This window comes from Oncorhynchus nerka, linkage group LG5 (genome assembly GCF_034236695.1).
Source record: "Oncorhynchus nerka isolate Pitt River linkage group LG5, Oner_Uvic_2.0, whole genome shotgun sequence".
NCBI lineage: Eukaryota > Metazoa > Chordata > Actinopteri > Salmoniformes > Salmonidae > Oncorhynchus > Oncorhynchus nerka.
This window is the reverse complement of record NC_088400.1, coordinates 47,838,774-47,860,809: the sequence shown is the minus strand read 5'-3', so window position 1 is coordinate 47,860,809 and position 22,036 is coordinate 47,838,774. Positions and strand designations below refer to the sequence as shown.

The 22,036-nt window shown below is 42.9% G+C and overlaps 1 protein-coding gene across 1 annotated transcript; it reads left to right on the top strand.

Annotated features, from left to right (window-relative positions):
• The first annotated feature begins 998 nt into the window (after positions 1-998).
• On the top strand, positions 999-7,353 carry LOC115129586 (NF-kappa-B-activating protein-like). The gene is made up of 8 exons (XM_029660115.2): positions 999-1,515; positions 3,851-3,931; positions 4,049-4,113; positions 4,318-4,410; positions 4,508-4,547; positions 6,096-6,284; positions 6,488-6,637; positions 6,746-7,353. The coding sequence occupies exons 1-8, from the start codon at positions 1,151-1,153 to the stop codon at positions 6,918-6,920; spliced, it is 1,158 nt and encodes a 385-aa protein (XP_029515975.1). The 5' UTR covers positions 999-1,150; the 3' UTR covers positions 6,921-7,353.
• The last annotated feature ends 14,683 nt before the right edge of the window (positions 7,354-22,036 follow it).

Below are 22,036 nucleotides of genomic sequence, written 5' to 3'. Positions count from 1 at the left end.
GAGTAGACAACATTGTGCATTTCAGGTAAAATATCAACCCAATGTTTGTATCCCAGGACAAATTAGCTAGCAACAGCAAGCTAGCCAACTAAATTGCCATACATGTTTAATGCTTTTTGACCTGTCCTAAATAAATATATATGGTTCAGAGTTTTTGATATTTAAACCTACACCTGATCGCGTCTGGTGTAGGTGAACAAAATCAACATAAGTGTAAGCAGTCTGGTCATACAAAACAATTTTCCTTAAATTCGCAAAAGGCTGAATGTGTCTCACCGGAGAAAGCATCCGAGCAAGCAAAACTGTGCCCCACTGTCACTATATGTGTAGGCCATTTATCTGATGCTGTCTGGTCCCAACGGGTATGACTAAATTGTTTTTGGTATCTTTTAGTTGTCACTGTATTAGAGTAAGCAGAGGTGATTTGATGATGTTGATATCCGGTTTTGTGATAAAACAAAGGTGTGTTTGTATTATTGTCTCAGCCTTGTAATTCATATGACTTGCGACTGCGGTATGAGAGGTTTGTAAAGCAAACAACGCAATTGTCAAAAAATGCATGTGAGTGGGTGTGTAGAGTCAGTATAAACAACTTTATCAGTGGTGCTTTACAAACAGTAATATTTCCCCCTTATGACAACTATCCTTCTAACGAATGTAAGCTACGTGAGCACACCCCATACAACGAATTATATTGGGATCCTGGAGACTATGGGTGTGTCCCATGTCAGCCGCTCTCCAAATTCGGGACAAACAACCTGCTGCTAGATCATGCATGGCCAACAGGAGTCGTAACATTTGTATCAAAACAGTTGCATCTGGTGTGGTATCTACACACTTGCCTCAGTTCAAAACGTTTCAAACTAGATATGACCAACGGAATTATTTGATAAAACATTTGAATTCCGGGCTGTATTGATTATAAGACAGCAACATTTGCTCGAGCGTCTGCTAACTACGCGGAACTAAAGAGCATTGTGCTGCATGTTTCAAGGGGGACCTGTTTACAGTCCCACGGACAAAATCATTTCCCGTTTCACGCAGAAACAACGCTGTGTGGCCTAAACAGTAGACTAGGTAGCTAGTCTTGTTTATTCTTCGCCTACATATCGAATTTAGGCTGTTCGTATTAGTGGACATAAGACAAACTATGCCTCTGTCCGATCAAGAACAGAGAGGCCCCAGGAGACGACGACGGAGCCGATCTGGCAGCGGCAGTCGATCTCGCGACTCCAGTCCAGTCTTTGGGCCCATGCCCAAGGCCCCCAGATATGAAGAAGACCTTAAACCTCCCCGAATGTCCGAGAGAGAAAGAGAAATGAGAGAGAGAAATGCCAAAAGGTTTCGTACGGAAAACCCCCGCAGTCGTTCTAGATCTCGAGAGAGGTACAGTAACCACAGCTGGTCTGATCAGCGCGGTGGCGGCGCTGGTAGATACGGAGGTGGTGGTGGCAGGAATGATTACTACGAACGGGATGATGCTCAACGCCAGAGACAAGACGCCTTCATCTCCAGGTAGGTAAATGGAGTTAGCGCGCACAAGTTAATTAGTTACAACCTGGTCTCAGCTGTTTATATCCGTGCAAATGCAACGCTTAACCCACACTAGTTGGTAAACGGCAAATTGTTTCAAGGGTTTGTGAAGTCCTGTTTAAAATGAGCCAAATCAGAGATGACCTCCTGGGCCGCAGATTGTTGGCTTTTGTTCCAGCCCAAGCTGCCAATACACCTGACTCAACTAATCACAGTCTTGATCGTTTGATTCAGGTGTGTAAACTCTGGACGAATTGGAGTCCAGGCTATTGGAACTTATGCATCTAGCCTGGGACAAAGATTGTCTATTGTTTTGATAAAATATTCGATTAGATGAGTTTATTAGTCACATGCACAGGGTCGCAGATGTAATTGCAGGGCACAGTGAAATTCTTAAGCTATTGGAGCGACCGCTCTAACAATGATGGGAGGAGGTGAGATTTTTTTCTGTGTTATATTGGCAATCACACAATTTAATGTGCATCCCGCCACCTACTGTGCGGGAAGGAAACAGGATTCCAAAAAATGGCACAACAAAAACAACCAATAAACTAAATCAAACTTTTCTGTTAAAAAAATTGAACAGATCCGATACCTACACAGGCTCAAGGGGAACCTGGGAGGGTGGGGTCTTCCGGCGCCAGTACCCCTTGCAAGTCGGAAGAAGTAAAATCCTTAAATCCCCAAAACAATTCTGCAGCAGCCACAATAATGTCCAGTTTCTTAGACTTCTTTGAGACTTGTGCTGTACAGTTTATAACTGTGGCAATGAACACTACAAATTCTGCCTTTTTTATTTAAAAAATGAACACACGGTATCTTTTGACTGGCAGCAAACATTTACCATAGGCTGTGTTGCGTCCACTACCATATCTTCACTAGCATCACTTGTTTTCTCAATTATTTTAAGCTCCTCCGCATTACGAGATTCGGTTGACTGCTCAAACGTTTGCCACCTCAATCTCCTTCACCCTTTCAGGGCACTCCAGGAACTAGGGATCATGATCCCCCCCCCCACCACAATTGCAACACCGTCGTCATTCTACACACCATTCTTCAATATACTCTGTCTGCACACACTTGAAACATGGCCAAATCCTTTACACTTCTTACACTGTAATGGTTTGTGGACGAAAGCTCTTACAGCATATCTTACATAACTAAGCTTCACATGCGTAGGTATTTGTTCTTTATCAAAAAACAACAGGAGCGACAGACTCTTCTTTTTCTCCATTCACCCAGCGGGTCAGACGCCGGGCACCAACCACACCAGGAATCAGGAATGCTCTTCAGGTATTCAACCTGAACATCTGTCGTCACCCATGAGATGACTCCTTTGACGGGTGCTCTACTCCAAAGTTCAAAACACAACTTCTGTTGTTCGGATTCTTTTGATGCTCACTGCAATCTTCCTCTGTTCTTCAAAAATATAATTATTTTAAATAAGACCACTCCTGGTCACTCTGACAGACTCCACTTTTCCCAGCGCATACTTCACCATTTAACACCTTAAACGTGTTTCCACATGCATCCTTACTCAACAAACGCATCCCAACAAGCGATTCATTATCATTCATTATCATTCATACACGTATCTTCCACTCCAATTTTAAACAATTTCCTTTTTGTTCCAGTTTTCGCTACTAAAGTTGTCCATTCAGAACATTAGTCTTTACCAACATTTGCTCGACTCAAACTCAACATCCATTTCGCCATCTTTTTCCTGAACCGGAACCTTAGTCCCAGGAAGCGAGATCAGGTGGGACCGTTCTAGCCAATGAGAGGGCAGATAGTGTGAACAACAGGCTATACAGAGAGAGGAATCATCTTTGCAGTGCATTTTCTTCTTCATTAGCTGATTGCACCCAACTCATAGCAATCCCCACCCAGTTGACTACTTTAAATGGTGGAAGCCCTCAATGGCAATGTCCATGCTAAAGCTGGTTATATCCCTGATGAATCCTATCTATCTCTTTGACAACAGGCAGAACTCTAATATAAAGTTGTTTTTGGGTAAGTTGCGAAGTGCCACGAGTCTACTTATATCAGTACATTCGTAACAACCTAACCATTACGAACCTTCTATCAGATTAAATAAGCCTCACACAGCAAATTAGCAATTACATTTTTTGTTGACCAAATTCGACCTCGTTACAAAATGTCCTCACTTCGTGGGCTTGTTTTTGTGGACAGATTTTGGGCGGTGAAAAAACTTCTCGGTTCGCCTCTGCCTAGGACTACAATTGGTCATCAGTCAATTGGTCACAAGGTTTAATGTATTTCTTGTATATTTCTAATGATATGAATTTTATTCCAGGCGGCTACAAGAGAGGGAGAGAATTGGTGAACTCGGATCACCTGAAGTCTGGGGCTATTCACCAAGAGTAATGGCACCAGAGTAAGTAATTATGCATCTGATCTGACTAATCAAGTATAAGAGTTCAAAGAGTTGGGCTATACACACCAACTACCAAATGATCTACATTTAGATAATTTTGTGTCCTTTTTCAATAAGCTCTGATGAACATACCCCAGTTGAAGAGGATGTGAAAAACAGCAGCTCAGATTCAAGCTCATCCGGTGAGTATGCTGAATTAGCTTTTATAATAATCCTTCTATAAAAGTCTGTTCTCAGTTAGCCTACATCTGACTGAATGACATGCATTGACTAGTCAAGAACAAAGTGTAACCTGGGCATACTATATTATGTAGTAAGTCAAATGTATGTTCTGATTACACCCTTGAATTGGCGAGAGATCAAGACAGATGCACTATCATTCATAGATGATAAGAAGAAGAAAAAGAAGAAGAAGAAATCCAAAAAGAAGAAGAACAAGAAACACTCCAATGACAGCGAGTCAGAGTCGGACTCTGGTGGTGAGAAATGTTTCACCTTAAAAATAAAAAAAATTCAAGTGCAGAGGCTGCTTGTCCAGCTAAGTTTATTTCACCCTCTAATTTAGTTATCTTTCAGATGAGGAAGTGAAAAAGAAGAAAAAGAAGAAGAGCAAAAAGTAAGTTCACTCATATCTACATTCTACAGTCGTGGCCAAAAGTTTTGAGAATGACACAGATATTAATTTTCACAAAGTCTGCTGCCTCAGTTTGTATGATGGCAATTTGCATATACTCCAGAATGTTATGAAGAGTGATTAGATTAATTGCAATTAATTGTAAAGTCCCTCTTTGCCATGCAAATGAACTGTTCCCCAAAAAACATTTCCACTGCATTTCAGCCCTGCCACAAAAGGACCAGCTGACATCATGTCAGTGATTCTCTCGTTAACACAGGAGTGAGTGTTGACGAGGACAAGGCTGGAGATCACTCTGTCATGCTGATTGAGTTCGAATAACAGACTGGAAGCTTCAAAAGGAAGGTGGTGCTTGGAATCATTGTTCTTCCTCTGTCAACCATGCAAGGAAACACATGCAGTCAATCATTGCTTTGCACAAAAAGGGCTTCACAGGCAAGGATATTGCTGCCAGTAAGATTGCACCTAAATCAACCATTTAGTGGATCATCAAGAACTTCAAGGAGAGCAGTTCAAATGTTGTGAAAAAGGCTTCAGGGCACCTAAAGTCCAGCAAGCGCCAGGACCGTCTCCTAAAGTTGATTCAGCTGCGGGACTGGGAACCACCAGTACAGAGCTTGCTCAGGAATGCCAGCAGGTAGGTGTGAGTGCATCTGTACGCACAGTGAGGTGAAGACTTTTGGAGGATGGCCTGGTGTCAAGAAGGGCAGCAAAGAAGCCACCTCTCTCCAGGAAAAACATCTGGGACAGACATTCTGCAAAATGAGAATGAGAAGACAAGGTGAGCGCTACCATCAGTCCTGTGTCATGCCAACAGTAAAGCATCCTTTGCTTCTCAGCCAAGGGAGTGGGCTCACTCACAATTTTGCCTAAAAACAGAGCCATGAATAAAGAATCGTACCAACATATCCTCCGAGAGCAACTTCTCCCAACCATCCAGGAACAGTTTGGTGACAAACAATGCATTTTCCAGCATGATGGAGCACCTTGACATAAGGCAAAAGTGATAACTAAGTGGCTCGGGGAACAAAACATCAATATTTTGGGACCATGGCCAGGAAGCTCCCCAGACCTTAATCCCATTGAGAATTTGTGGTCAATCCTCGAGGCAGGTGTATTAACAAAACCCCACAAATTCTAACAAACGCCAAGCATTGATTATGCAAGAATGGGCTGCCATGCAGTCAGGCTGTGGCCCAGAAGTTAATTGACAGAATGCCAGGGTGGATTGCTGAGGTCTTGGAAAAAGAAGGGTCAACACTGCAAATATTGACTCTTTGCATCAACTTCATGTAATTGTCAATAAAAGCCTTTGACACTTATGAAATGCTTGTAATTATACTTCAGTATTCCATAGTAACATCTGACAAAAATATCTAAAGATACTGAAGCAGCAAACTTTGTGAAAATTAATATTTGTGTCATTCTCAACTTTTGGCCACGACTGTAGTTAACTGTCCATAACAAATACATGACATACCTATACACAACCAGTGTTTTCCTCAACCGTGTTTTGGCTTCTCCTCACAGGTCAAAGAAGTCCAAGAAGAGGAAGGCGAAGAAGAACCGCAAGCAGTCAGCGAGCGACTCCAGCAGCGACGGGTCGGAGGAGGAGGACGCCAACGGGGATCTGTGGGTGGAAAGGACCTGCATCGACGAACACATGGTGGGCCCTGAGGCCCCACTCACTCACCTGTCCCAGGATGACAAGCCTCTCGAGTGAGTATCTCTTTTTACATAGAAGGATCTTTCTTACATTCAAGAATTTGACCCGTTTTAGCCGTTCGCTTAGTAAATACAACTTGCTTCCACATTTTGTCAGGATATTACCACACTATATTCAGCTTTTAAAATGCCGCTTTATTCTTTTATTTTTTATTATCAATGAATGGCCAAATGATTTACATACCTTTTCCCATTAGTTTTGGTCATGCACTGCTGCCGGGTGAGGGTGCCGCTATGGCAGAGTACGTGAAAGCAGGCAAGCGTATCCCAAGAAGAGGTGAAATTGGGTTGACCAGCAATGAAATCGCAACCTTTGAGATGTCTGGCTTTGTGATGAGCGGTAGCAGGTACATTAGTACTCTTTTGTTTACATCTTGACATTTCAAATGTTTCATCATATTTCACACATTTGGTTGACTGCTTTGTAACGCTCATTGCAATATTGTAACCCCCAGACATCGTCGTATGGAGGCTGTGCGTCTGAGAAAGGAAAACCAGATCTACAGTGCTGATGAAAAGAGAGCTCTGGCATCTTTCAACCAGGAGGAAAGGAGAAAGAGGGAGAGCAAAATCCTCTCCAGCTTCAGAGAAATGGTGTACAGGAAAACTAAAGGCAAAGAGGAGAAATGAACCATTTTGTTTCTCTCCTTTCAGAACTTTCAGCTTTGGAGACCATTTTTTACAAACATTATCTTTCGTTGTTTAGTTTCCCATCGTTTCATGATTTGATAATGTAATTTTTTCCCCTCTTTGTATTGTGAACTAGGCCTATATTTTAAGCATCTGACACAGTGGACTATTTTGTTTATGTAGAAAGTTGTCGGAAAATGAATATTGGAAAGGGCTTGTTTTCCTGGGGTCACAAAGCAAACACAAGAATGGACCAGGAAGCTATACTTAGCCTAATACAAAATGTCTCTATACACTATTACAATATTGTGCATCCCAACATAAATCAAATCCATCCCTGAACCTTCTACCTATTAATGTAACTTTTAGTGTTGGAAAAGTGCCTGTAAAATCACAAGTTACGTGTTCAGGATTAATAAATCATTTAAAAATAGTGGGGTTTTATGCTTTATTTAATAGGTAAATTTAGATGTTTAAAATTAGGTTTGATTGTCTCTGGGAAATGCATTTTAGATATTGGTTATTCTACCTTGACTTTATATCGTTCACCTTTTTATTATTCTAAACCTTGATGCCAAGAAGCTGATGCCAGGGAGATGTGCATTTATTTAACTGGCACTGGCTTCAGTCAATACAAAGTCTCTGACTGGAAGAATTGTAATTCTTTGGCACGATGTGCTTTAGGAAGCGGAAGGAGATTGGGGTCAATGTAGCAATGAGGGCTTGTTTAAATGCAAGTTTCCAACCCGCTCTTGTCTTGGTATCCTACTGTTTCGTTAGCTGCAGCCCAACTACTGGCAAAGGCCTAGCACTGAAAACCAAACCAAGCCAATCCTCTTGTAAAAAAACATTCAAATGTCTGGTAGTAGGAGACCAGTTCATTGTTTTACCCTATTAAACAAATCTGTTTTGCTATATTTCTACAGAAGTGCATTTCTGTACATAATACACTGATGGTATGGCATTTTTTTGTTCTGGGAGTCATACTGAGATCATGGGTCTCTTTTACAGATGAGCCTTGAATTACAGAAAATACACAAAGTATAAATAGAAAATGCAAGCAGAAAGAAAAACATTGCCATAAAAAACAAGCACATTCATCAGTAAGGTCCTCAATCAGCTCTGAATTGCCCTAGAGAGGCACCATAACATCAGATTTAAGGACATTTTGAACATTGTTCCACAAATAAGGTGCAATAACTAAAAGCTGATTTACCTAACTCCGATACCAAAGGAATTTCCAGAGTGAGCCATCCCTGAGACCGGGTGTGGTAACATATGTCTAAAGTTTAGTAATGATAGGTACAGCGGGACTTTTTGTAAAAGGGCTTTATGAATGAAAACATAGTGATGTATCAACCTATGTGACTTCAAAGAGGGACAACCAACTTTATGGTAGAGCATGCAGTGATGAGTACTAAAACTGACTATAATGAAGTGGCAGCCATAGTCTAGGACAGATAGGAACGTTGACGGAATAATCGTCTTTCTACTATTTAGCGAGAGGCATGACCTATTTCTATCGAAGTAGCCCATTTTTATTCTCAGCTTCTTACCTCATGAATATGCTTTTTAAAAGGCAGCTTTTCCTCAATCCAGATGCCCAGATATTTGTAAGCAGGGACATAATCAATAGGGACACAATCCAAAGTACATATTCCTACATTTTGTGCGCTCTAGAGAACAACATATACTTAATTTTACCTGCATGCAATACTCATTTCAGGTCAAAAACGTTTTTATGTAATACAATGAAGGCAGATTGTAGTTCGGATACAGCCTGGTCTACCGTGGGGACAATAGCATACACAACAGTATCATTGTCATACAAGTGCTGGTTACATTTATTTTACAGACAAGTTGATATTGTTCATGTAAACAGTAAAAAGTACAGGCCCCAGAATCGACCCCTGCGGGACACCTTTCATAATATCCAGGAAACCTGATTTAACACCATCAGTAGATACACATTGAGTTCTATCTGTCAAGTACATCATTTCTAATTAGGGACACAGCAGAGATAGTGCTGTGACCTGGTCTAAAACCCGAATGATGTACATTTAGAATAAATAAGATAAGAAAGGTCTTAGCTGAGAATGAATCAAGGTTTCTAATATTTTAGCTCGGCAAGAAAGTTTAGAAATAGGGAGATAACAATTTAGGTCACAAGGGTCACCACCTTGGGAAGGGGGAGTACATGGGCCGCCTTCCCACCCTTGGGGATAGTACCAGATATAACTGTCAGGTTAAAAATATGGGTTAATGATTCAGCAATCAGGGGGGCAAAGAACTGCAGCAAATATGGATCTAGCATATCAGCCCCAGTGAAGGCATCTAGCACATCACAGGTAGTAAACTGTTGAAATGAAAACAAAGATTCACTAGAAGTTGAAGGGTTAACTCCCGAGTCAGCGAGAGGCTGGCAGAGGGAAGAGCAGTTGGTTGATTGACCAAATCAAATGTATTTATATATCCCTTTGTACATCAGCTGATATCTCAAAGTGTTGTACAGAAACCCAGCCTAAAACCCCAAACAGCAAGCAATGCAGGTGTAGAAGCACGGTGGCTAGGAAAAACTCCCTAGAAAGGCCAAAACCTAGGAAGAAACCTAGAGAAGAACCAGGCTATGTGGGGTGGCCAGTCCTCTTCTGGCTGTGCCGGGTGGAGATTATAACAGAACATGGCCAAGATGTTCAAATGTTCATAAATGACCAGCATGGTCCAATAATAATATGGCAGAACAGTTGAAACTGGAGCAGCAGCACGGCCAGGTGGACTGGGGACAGCAAGGAGTCATCATGTCAGGTAGTCCTGAGGCATGGTCCTAGGGCTCAGGTCCTCCGAGAGAGAGAGAGAAAGAAAGAGAGAATTAGAGAACGCACACTTAAATTCACACAGGACACCGAATAGGACAGGAGAAGTACTCCAGATATGACAAACTGAACCCAGCCCCCGACACATAAACTACTGCAGCATAAATACTGGAGGCTGAGACAGGAGGGGTCAGGACACACTGTGGCCCCATCCGAGGACACCCCCGGACAGGGCCAAACAGGAAGGATATAACCCCACCCACTTTGCCAAAGCACAGCCCCCACACCACTAGAGGGATATCCTCAACCACCAACTTACCATCCTGAGACAAGGCTGAGTATAGCCCACAAAGATCTCCGCCACGGCACAACCCAAGGGGGGGGCGCCAACCCAGACAGGATGATCACATCAGTGACTCAACCCACTCAGGTGACGCACCCCTCCCAGGGACGGTATGAGAGAGCCCCAGTAAGCCAGTGACTCAGCCCCTGTAATAGGGTTAGAGGCAGAGAATCCCAGTGGAAAGTGGGGAACCGGCAAGGCAGAGACAGCAAGGACGGTTTGGTTCGTTGCTCTAGAGCCTTTCCGTTCACCTTCCCACTCCTGGGCCAGACTACACTCAATCATATGACCCACTGAAGAGACGAGTCTTCAGTAAAGACTTAAAGGTTGAGACCGAGTTTGTGTCTCTGACATAGGTAGGTAGACCGTTCCATAAAAATGGAGCTCTATAGGAGAAAGCCCTGCCTCCAGCTGTTTGTTTAGAAATTCTAGGGACAATTAGGAGGCCTGCGTCTTGTGACCGTAGCGTACGTGTAGGTATGTACGGCAGGACCAAATCAGAGAGATAGGTAGGAGCAAGCCCATGTAATGCTTTGTAGGTTAGCAGTAAAACCTTGAAATCAGCCCTTGCTTTGACAGGAAGCCAGTGTAGGGAGGCTAGCACTGGAGTAATATGATCAATTTTTTGGGTTCTAGTCAGGATTCTAGCAGCCGTATTTAGCACTAACTGAAGTTTATTTAGTGCTTTATCCGGGTAGCCGGAAAGTAGAGCATTGCAGTAGTCTAACCTAGAAGTGACAAAAGCATGAATTAATTTTTCTGCATCATTTTTGGACAGAAAGTTTCTGATTTTTGCAATGTTACATAGATGGAAAAAAGCTGTCCTTGAAATGGTCTTGATATGTTCTTCAAAAGAGAGATCAGGGTCCAGAGTAACGCCAAGGTCCTTCACAGTTTTATTTGAGACGACTGTACAACCATTAAGATTAATTGTCAGATTCAACAGAAGATCTCTTTGTTTCTTGGGACCTAGAACAAGCATCTCTGTTTTGTCCGAGTTTAAAAGTAGAACGTTTGCAGCCATCCACTTCCTTATGTCTGAAACACATGCTTCTAGCAAGGGCAATTTTGGGGCTTCACCATGTTTCATTGAAATGTACAGCTGTATCAATTGACCAGGGTCAATTAAACCACAGTTTCTCTCAAATAAAAGCCTGTCGAGGTAAAATTATGATTAAAAGCATCACTGCATTAAAAGCATAATTTTCAGCTATTTTCCTTTCATTGTTGGCCTTGTGTGCCAATCATTGGATGGTCGGTGTAGAACAGGTCTGATTTGATTTCAGGATAAGGTCTCAGTGGATTCACTTAGCAATTTACTTTTGAATTTCTTTCTTCCTGACATTTGTAAAATTTTTAGGATAAATTATAACAAGATCTCTGAAACAATGGATGCGATAATGGAGTCAATGGAACACAGACCGTTCCATTGACCAGATTGGCACACATTCAACAAATCTGATGTTACAAAATGGATATTTGTCAAAGCCATCATGATTTATGTATTGCAACGGCCACAATGTGGTTCCTTATGTCCGATTTGGATATATTTAGCTCTTTTCGCCGCAGAACATTTAAAAGTTGTCTCTTTTCAGGTTTAGAATAAGTGACTGCTAAATGCTAACTACCGTTCGTATAAGCTGGTTAGCATAGCTCGCATACAGAATTCGGTGGTGGTAGTAACAGTAATTTTTAACTGTAATGCAGTTGAATGGTGACGATTACATGAATGTGAGTTGGGGTTGACATCCATACAAGCATTATACTCCGATTTCTACCTCAACATAGTGTGAAACACACATACACTGAGTGTACAAAACATTAGGATCTCCTCTTTCCATGACATAGACTGACCAGGTGAATCAAGGTGAAAGCTATGGTCCTTTATTGATATCACCTGTTAAATCTACTTCAATCAGTGTAAATGAAGGGACATCCTTGAGACAATTAAGACATGGATTGTGTATGTGTGCCATTCAGAGGTTGAATGGGCAAGACAAAATATGTATGTAAGTGCCTTGAACGGGGTATGGTAGTAGGAGTCAGGCACATCGGCTTGTGTCAAGAACTACAACCCTTCTGGATTTTGCACACTCAACAGTTTTCCGTGTGTATCAAGAATGGTCCACCACCCAATAGACATCCAGCCAACTAGACACAACGTTGGGAAGCATTGGGGTCAACATGGGCCTGTGTCCCTGTGTAACGCTTTCGACAACTTGTAGAGTCCATTCCCCGACGAATTGAGGCTATTCGGAGGGGAAAGGGGAGTGCAACTCAATATAGAGGGCATGCAGTTGACGTACAACACCCCCTGGCCATGTTGGCATGAATTCTTCTGATAACAACAGCCGAGTGGCTACCCCAAAATGCATGATAACAGATCAAATCAAATTGTATTTGTCACATGCGCCGAATACAACAGGTTCACCTTACAGTGAAATGCTTACTTAGCTCCCTCTGTAGATGCATACTGGACAACTTTTATTTGTATTGCTTTTAAATCTTTTTAATGATTTTTAAAAAATCATAACACTTTGTTCTAGCTAGCTATTTGTGGAGGTAGCTATCAAGTAAACACAATGAAATGCTTACTTACAAGCCCTTAACCAACAATGCAGTTTTAAGAAGAAGAAATTAAGAAATAACAAATAATTAAGGAGCAACAATTTTTTTATTTAACCTTTATTTAACCAGGTAGGCTAGTTGAGAACAAGTTCTCATTTGCAACTGCGACCTGGCCAAGATAAAGCATACCAGTGTGAACAGACAACACAGAGTTACACATGGAGCAAACAATTAACAAGTCAATAACACAGTAGAAAAAAAAGAGAGTCTATATACATTGTGTGCAAAAGGCATGAGGAGGTAGGCGAATAATTACAATTTTGCAGATTAACACTGGAGTGATAAATGATCAGATGGTCATGTACAGGTAGAGATATTGGTGTGCAAACGGGTGGGTGTTGCCATCGTGACCAGTGAACTGAGATAAGGTGGAGCTTTACCTAGCATGGACTTGTAGATGACCTGGAGCCAGTGGGTCTGGCGACGAATATGTAGTGAGGGCCAGCCGACTAGAGCATACAGGTCGCAGTGGTGGGTGGTATAAGGTGCTTTAGTAACAAAACGGATGGCACTGTGATAAACTGCATCCAGTTTGCTGAGTAGAGTGTTGGAAGCTATTTTGTAGATGACATCGCCGAAGTCGAGGATCGGTAGGATAGTCAGTTTTACTAGGGTAAGTTTGGCGGCGTGAGTGAAGGAGGCTTTGTTGCGGAATAGAAAGCCGACTCTAGATTTGATTTTAGATTGGAGATGTTTGATATGAGTCTGGAAGGAGAGTTTACAGTCTAGCCAGACACCTAGGTACTTATAGATGTCCACATATTCTAGGTCGGAACCATCCAGGGTGGTGATGCTAGTCGGGTGCAGGCAGCGAACGGTTGAAAAGCATGCATTTGGTTTCACTAGCGTTTAAGAGCAGTTGGAGGCCACGGAAGGAGTGTTGTATGGCATTGAAGCTCGTTTGGAGGTTAGTTAACATAGTGTCCAAGGACGGGCCGGAAGTATACAGAATGGTGTCGTCTGCGTAGAGGTGGATCAGGGAATCGCCCGCAGCAAGAGCAACATCATTGATATATACAGAGAAAAGAGTCTGCCCGAGAATTGAACCCTGTGGCACCCCTATAGAGACTGCCAGAGGACCAGACAGCATGCCCTCCGATTTGACACACTGAACACTGTCTGCAAAGTAGTTGGTGAACCAGGCAAGGCAGTCATCAGAAAAACCGGGGCTACTGAGTCTGCCGATAAGAATACGGTGATTGACATGAAGACGGAGGCACAATAAAATAACAGTAGCGAGGTTATACACAGGGGGTTCCGGTACAGAGTCAATGTGCGGGGGCACCGGTTAGTCGAGGTAATTAAGGTAATATGTACATGTAGGTAGAGGTAAAGTGACTATGCATGGATAATAAACAGAGAAGAGCAGCAGCGTAAAAATTGGGGGTGGGGTGGTGACAATGCAAATAGTCTGGGTAGGCATTTGGTTAAGTGTTCAAGAGTCTTATGGCTTGGGGGTAACAGTGCCTAAAACTAGTTGATTCATCACCATGGTCATTTTCTGTTGTGTATTTGGCTGCTCTAACAAGGCAGGAAAGATAACAGTAAAAAATATGTTTACAGATTACCCACAATCATGAAACACCATTGTTGATACCGATGAGATAAGACTCAAGACCTGTCAGAAAAGCAAAGAAACCTTTTCGCCCGTCAACATGGACGCAGACAGCTGTCAGTAAAGGGTCTGCTACGATCATTTCAGCACTGGTAAGTCAAGTCCAATCAATTTTGAGTTTAGTTTACCTGAAACCCCACCTCTTTCAGGAATACCTAGGATAGGATAAAGTAATCCTTCTCACCCCCCCCCCCCCCCTTAAAAGATTTAGATGCACTATTGTAAAGTGGCTGTTCCACTGGATGTCTTAAGGTGAACGCACCAATTTGTAAGTCGCTCTGGATAAGAGCGTCTGCTAAATGACTTAAATGTAAATGTAGTTTAGCTGTTATGCTAACCAGGTGTAAACAACAAAACTACAGTAAGTTAGCCAACATTAGCTAGCTAGATACAGTTGAAGTCGGAAGTTTACATACACCTTAGCCAAATACATTTAAACTCAGTTTTTCACAATTCCTGACATTTAATCCTAGTAAAAATTCCCTGTCTTAGGTCAGTTAGGATCACCACTTTATTTTAAGAATGTGAAATGTCAGAATAATAGTAGAGAGAATGATATATTTCAGCTTTTATTTCTTTCATCCCAGTGGGTCAGAAGTTTACATAAACTCAATTAGTATTTGGTAGCATTGCCTTTAAATTGTGTAACTTGGGTCAAACGTTTCAGGTAGCCTTCCACAAGCTTCCCACAATAAGTTGGGTGAATTTTGGCCCATTCCTCCTTGACAGAGCTACTGTAACTGAGTCAGGTTTGTAGGCCTCCTTGCTCACACACACTTTTTCCAGTTCTGCCCACAAATTTTCTATAGGATTGAGGTCAGGGTTTTGTGATGGCCACTCCAATACCTTGACTTTGTTGTATTTAAGCCATTTTGCCACAACTTTGGAAGTATGCTTGGGGTCATTGTCCATTTGGAAGACCCATTTGCGACCAAGCTTTAACTGATGTCTTGAGATGTTGCTTCAATATATACACATAATCCCCCCCTCATGATGCCATCTATTTTGTGAAGTGCACCAGTCCCTCCTGCAGCAAAGCATCCCCACAACATGATGCTGCCACCCCCGTGCTTCACGGTTGGGATGGTGTTCGGCTTGCAAGCCTCCCCCTTTTTCCTCCAAACATAACGATGGTCATTATGGCCAAACAGTTCTATTTTTGTTTCATCAGACCAGAGGACATTTCTCCAAAAGGTGCGATCTTTGTCCCCGTGTGCCTTTCAGGTTATGTCGATATAGGAGTCGTTTTACTGTGGATGTTGGTACTTTTGTACCTGTTTCCTCCAGCATCTTTAAATCTATAGTTTGTTAACAAGAAATTTGTGAAGTGGTTGAAAAATTAGTTTTAATGACTCCAACCTAAGTGTATGTAAACTTCCGACTTCAACTGTACAGTAGTTTGTAGTCTTATCATGTGTCGCGTAAGTTTCAAATTTTGGGAAGCAATTTTTTCACCATAAAAATGCACCTTGCCTGTCCTGACCCCAAGCCTGCCTGCTGTTCTGTACCTTTTTGACTCTGTCCTGGATTACGGACCTCTGCCTGCCTTTGACCTGTCTTTTGCCTGCCCCCTGTTTGGGTCAATAAACATATGTAACTCTAGCTGTCTGCACCTGGGTCTTATCCTGAGTTCTGATGGTACGAACTGGCCATGACTGACCCAGCAGACTCAGACCAGCTCCACAATGTTGTCTCCCTGCAAGGATCCACCATTTGAAGACACTAGGAGTTACTGCAATGTCTTATTGAGGGACTCCACACCCTGGATGAACGCCATGACCAGGCTTACGATACATTGCTGAATCAATTTTTTGTAATCCCCACTGGGCAGCGGGTCACACCCGTAATCTCCCAGCCTACCCCAGTGTCCCAAGAACTCTGCATAGCACCTCCGGAGCACTTTGCTGGAGATTCCGGAACCTGCCGGGCTTTTCTCTTCCAGTGCAGCCTAATTTTCGAGCTACATCCTTCTTCATTCCCCTCGGACCACTCGATGATAGCTGAGAGTGCCTGGAGCCCAGAAGCATTGTTCGACATGTCCCTTCACGGATTATCGGTGGTGATCAAAAATGAGCTCGCAGGCGAGGTGGGAATCAAGGGCAAGCGAGGGAAACCGGGCACAGATTCCCTCCTATGTTCTCGAAGCCAGCCATCGATTCGGATGGTCAAGGCTATGAGGGAGTCAAGTTCCAGGGGCAGCTCCCGGGCAGCACGGAATGTGTGCCCGGTTTCCCTCGCTTGCCCTTGATTCACACCTCGCCTCCGAAGAATCCCGGAAACCCCTGAAGTCTACATGTGCGAGTGAACTCGACGTAACCCGAGTTCTCTCGGGAATCACAGAGGGCTGCCTACTCGCCTCCTTCAGAGTCCTATGCACCTGGGCAGGGCTAGATTGACTCCGGCTGAGTGCTTACGCCGATTTCACACCTAGAGCTGCCTATATTGTGGAGCTACAAGACATTTCATATCTACCTGCCTATTAACAACCCAGGCTCACCACCCCCATCAACATAAGTGCGTCAGGGAACCACAGCGAGACGATCCAATTCCTGATTATTAACTCTCCTCACGTTCCAGTGGTATTGGGATTCTCTTGGCTCCAGCAACACAATCCCCTTATTGACTGGTCTGCTGGTGCCATCATGGGCTGGAGTCCATTCTGCCACGCTCATTGCCAGAAGTCAGTGCAGCCTGCCCTGGGACGTCTTCCTGGAGGCTCAGAAGTTGTCCCGGATCTCTCTCTCGTTTTTAAATTAAGAACATATAGCTGAACAATATGTAAACAACGTGTGAGTTAAGCTATTCTCTGATTCAGTTGCACAATGTCAAGGGGTGCATTGCAAATGCCATCAGACTGTAGGCCAGTGGTTCCCAACTCCGATCCTCGAGTACCCCCAACTGTACGGTTTATTGTAGCTCCGGACAAACACACCTGATTCAACTTGTCCACTAATCATCTGTAAAGGTTAGACATTTTAGTAACAAATAGGCTATTATTAATAAAGCAACATTTCAGGTGAACAAAAAAAAGGTCTATCATAGGTGGCTAACCTTGCTCCACTGATCCCTGATCTATGGGGGGAGCAGCCTTCTGTTACATCCCAGCAATAGCACTCTTGATAATTAACTCATTAGGTTTGACACATTGAATCATGTGTGTTAGTGCTGGGCTGGAACAGAAGCCTGCACACCCAGGAGCCTGCTGCACCCACCCAGGCTTGGCCTGCTGCGGTTCTAGTAGGTTTATACATTGTGTGCGACTTTAAAACTGTATTTTTGTTCACAAAATGTGCTAACATACAGTGCATTTGGAAAGTATTCTGGGAGGTGACCAAGAACCCGATGGTCACTCTGAAAGAGCTCCAGAGTTCCTCTGTGGAGATGGGAGAACCTTCCAGAAGGACAACCATCTCTGCAGCACTCCACCAATTAGGCCTTTATGGTAGAGTTGCCAGATGGAAGCTACTCCTCAGTAAACGGCACATGACAGCCCGCTTGGAGTTTGCTAAAAATATCTTTGTCTGAAATCTTTGAGAGGGAAAGCAGGAACCTCGACGTGGAACATGCACCTATTGCCATGGCATCCGCATACAAGTTTCATAAATTCAGTTCTTAAAAGACTGAAACATCCACCCCATTGTTCAAAGACACTTGGAGCACGTCAAATGACAGAACTCCTGCCATGCCAAGCATATGCTCTCGGTCAGACACAGTTCATGGTGCAGATGAGAATGGTTTTGGCCATTTCCCCCATATGGACTAATCATTTGCTTCCATTCTTCTCTCCGTCAAAGTTCAGACCAAGAGTTGCCTAACAAAGGATGCAGATTGCTTCCTGCACAGGACACATTACAGCACTGCTTCAGCCACTAGGTTTAGCAATTCAGCAGCGATTCTGACCTATCACAAAGAGCTGAAGGAACACCTCTACGCAAATGATGATGCTGAGACCATGAAATAACTGTCTACAGTTACAGACCCGCTCATCCAATGGCTTCAGGGCAATGCTTAGATGGTTGAGAAATCTTTGGAAACACTGTTTTGCACAGCGCCACCTATGGTTAGCGCAGTCCAAGCTCCCTGACAAAGAGAAGTTTCCACTCCTAGTTTCCATTCCATATCACCTGGTCAGACATTGGGCCCAGCAGTGGCCCATGTCCTCCAAGTGTCGAATGAGGACAGAGAAGCACAGATTGGGCTTCACAGCCTCATTGCATCAGCCAGCAAACCATTACTCTTGTCCCAGGGCCCCAACTGGGATGCCAAGAAACCAGGCTCAGATTCACACTTGCACCTGCTCAGGAGTGGAGGAACAGACACTCTCAGCCCTACCGGAACTGGTGGAGTGCAGCATTGCCCAAGAGGCAGAGGCGCACCGTATGCAAGCCGCATCCCCTCTACACCCCAGCACACAGAGACTCGACCCTAATGGGACCTACTCTCTAACGCAATACCATTTCCTTGAGCACCACTTTTCCAGCTGGAAAATGTCAACGGCCAACAAATTGGTGTTACGCACTCTAACACAAGCCTACGCACAATTGCTTGTGAATACGGTAGTATAACACCGTTTAAATTCTGTGCTACCCTGTTGGGTAATTATATTATGTTGCATCCTGTGGTGGATACAAGGAGGTTGGAAGAAATGAAGACCCGCACTGTCAAAAAAAGGAATAAATCCAAAACTGAGGCTTGAATGCAAAATAAGGATGTTTCTTAAAAATATCATATTGCAAGAAAGTGTACCATTGATGAGACCTCAACCAGAAGGAATAAAAGTAAGAAAACCCATTCATGTGTCTGTACCACTACATATTCTCCTTTGAGTGATGACATCAAGGGAGAGATTAAGAAACAATGGAATATGCTCATGGCTGATCCTTCTTGCCAAAATATTTTTTCTGACCCTCCTCTCTTTTCACACTACAGGGCCAGGAATGTCAGGGACTTCATTATTCGGGCAGACACGAATGTCCCTCCGTGAAAAAACGATGGAAGACTGGATGTTGTGACGGGCTTCTACCCCTGCTGCCGTAGTTGTGTGGCATGTAGGGATTCCTGTAAAAAAGTGAGTGTATTCAACAGCTCTGCTGTAACGGCCGTTGGTGGAAGAAGGTGAGGACCAAGGTGCAGCATGGTACGTGTTCATCTTTCAATTTTGAACTGAACACTGAATAATAAAACAACAAAGAGAATGAACAAAACTGAAACAGTTCTGTCTGGTGCAGACACAAAAACAGAAAACAACTACCCACAAACACAGGTGGGAACAGGCTACCTAACTATGGTTCTCAGAGACAACGATAGACAGCTGCCTCTGATTGGGAACCATACCAGGCCAAACACAGAAATACAAAACATAGAACAAAAACATAGAATGCCCACCCCAACTCATGCCCTGACCAAACCAAAAATAGAGACATAAAAAAGGAACTAAGGTCAGGATGTGACATCTGCCACTGGCATACAATACACTGTCAAACAGTTCCTCACATGCAGCTCTTCTAACGTCATATACCTTATCTCTTATCCTTGCAATAATCAATACATGGGCAAAACCAGTCGACAGCTAAGAACATGTATTATAGAACACGAGTGCTGTTAGGAGAAATTACCCTAAATCCCCTATTGCACGTCATTTCTCAGATGCCGGTCACCCCCATCTCCTCCATGTCCTTCTGTGTTATACAGCAGTTACAAAGTTCACGGAGGTGTGGTAATCTTGAACTTAGTTTTCTCCAGGCAGAATGTAGGTGGATGTTCTGTTTAAAAACTCTCCATCCATCAGGGATGAATGAAGAATTGGTATTGAAGTGCTCACTACTCTTACAATCCTGCGTTATTTATCATGAGGAAATGTTCACATGGTAAATGTAAAAGCAATAATTGATGATATTTCTCTGTCCGTTTCTGTATATATTGTATGTACTGATTCATTAATTTTCTGACGTTTTCATGCTTGATCATCTGACGTATGCAATTAACTAGAAGCAAGGGGTGTGTGCCAAAGATTTACACTGATGATGAAACGTTTGTGTTTTGTTTTCACCTTTCATTTATGCACAGGAAGGCCATAAAGATCATCAAGGACAACAACCACCCGAGCCACTGCCTGTTCACCCCGCTATCATCCAGAAGGCGAGGTCAGTACAGGTGCATCAAAGCAGGGACCGAGAGACTAAAAAACAGCTTCTATCTCAAGGCCATCAGACTGTTAAAATGCCACCACTAACATTGAGTGGCTGCTGTCAACATACTGACTCAACTCCAGCCACTTTAATAATAGAAAAATGTATGTAAAAAATGTATCACTAGCCACTTTAAACAATGCCACTTAATATAATGTTTACATACCCTACATTACTCATCTCATATGTATATACTGTACTCTATACCATCTACTGCATCTTGCCATCTTTATGTAATACATGTATCACTAGCCACTTTAAACAATGCCACTTTTATATGTTTACATACCCTACATTACTCATCTCACATGTATATACTGTACTCGAAACCATCTACTGCATCTTGCCTATGCCGTTCTGTACCATCACTCATTCATATATTTTTATGTACATATTCTTCATTCCTTTACACTTGTGTGTATAAGGTAGTTGTTGTGAAATTGTTAGGTTAGATTACTCGTTGGTTATTACTAGAGGTCGACCGATTAATCGGAAAGGCAGATTAATTAGGGCCGATTTCAAGTTTGGGTATTTTTGGGTGCCGATTTCCCGATTACATTTTTTTATTTTAATATATATATATTTTTCGTACCTTTATTTAACTAGGCAAGTCAGTTAAGAACACATTCTTATTTTCAATGACGGCCTAGGAACGGTGGGTTAACTACCTCGTTCGGGGGCAGAACGACAGATTTTCACCTTGTCAGCTGGGGGATCTATCTTGCAACCTTACAGTTAACTAGTCCAACGCAATAACGACCTGCCTCTCTCTGTTGCACTCCACAAGGCCTGTTACACGAATGCAGTAAGCCAAGGTAAGTTGCTAGCTAGCATTAAACTTATCTTATAAAAAAACAATCAATCATAATCACTAGTTAACTACACATGGTTGATGATATTACTAGATATTATCTAGCGTGTCCTGCGTTGCATATAATCTGACTGAGCATACAAGTATCTAAGTATCTGACTGAGCGGTGGTAGGCAGAAGTCATTCAAATAGCACTTTTGTGCGTTTTGCCAGCAGCACTTCGTTGTGCGTCAAGCATTGCGCTGTTTATGACTTCAAGCCTATCAACTCCCGAGATGAGGCTCTGTAACCGAAGTGAAATGGCTAGCTAGTTAGCGCGCGCTAATAACGTTTCAAACGTCACTCGCTCTGAGCCTTCTAGTAGTTGTACACCTTGCTCTGCATGGTTCACGCTGCTTCCATGGTGGCTGTTGTCATTGTGTTCCTGGTTCGAGCCCAGGGAGGAGCGAGGAGAGGGACGGAAGCTATACTGTTACACTGGCAATACTAAAGTGCCTATAAGAACATCCAATAGTCAAAGGTTAATGAAATACAAATGGTATAGAGGGAAATGGTCCTATAATTCCTATAATAATTACAACCTAAAACTTCTTACCTGGAATAATGAAGACTCATGTTAAAAGGAACCACCAGCTTTCATATGTTCTCATGTTCTGAGCAAGGAACTGAAACGTTAGCTTTCTTACATAGCATATATTGCACTTTTACTTTCTTCTCC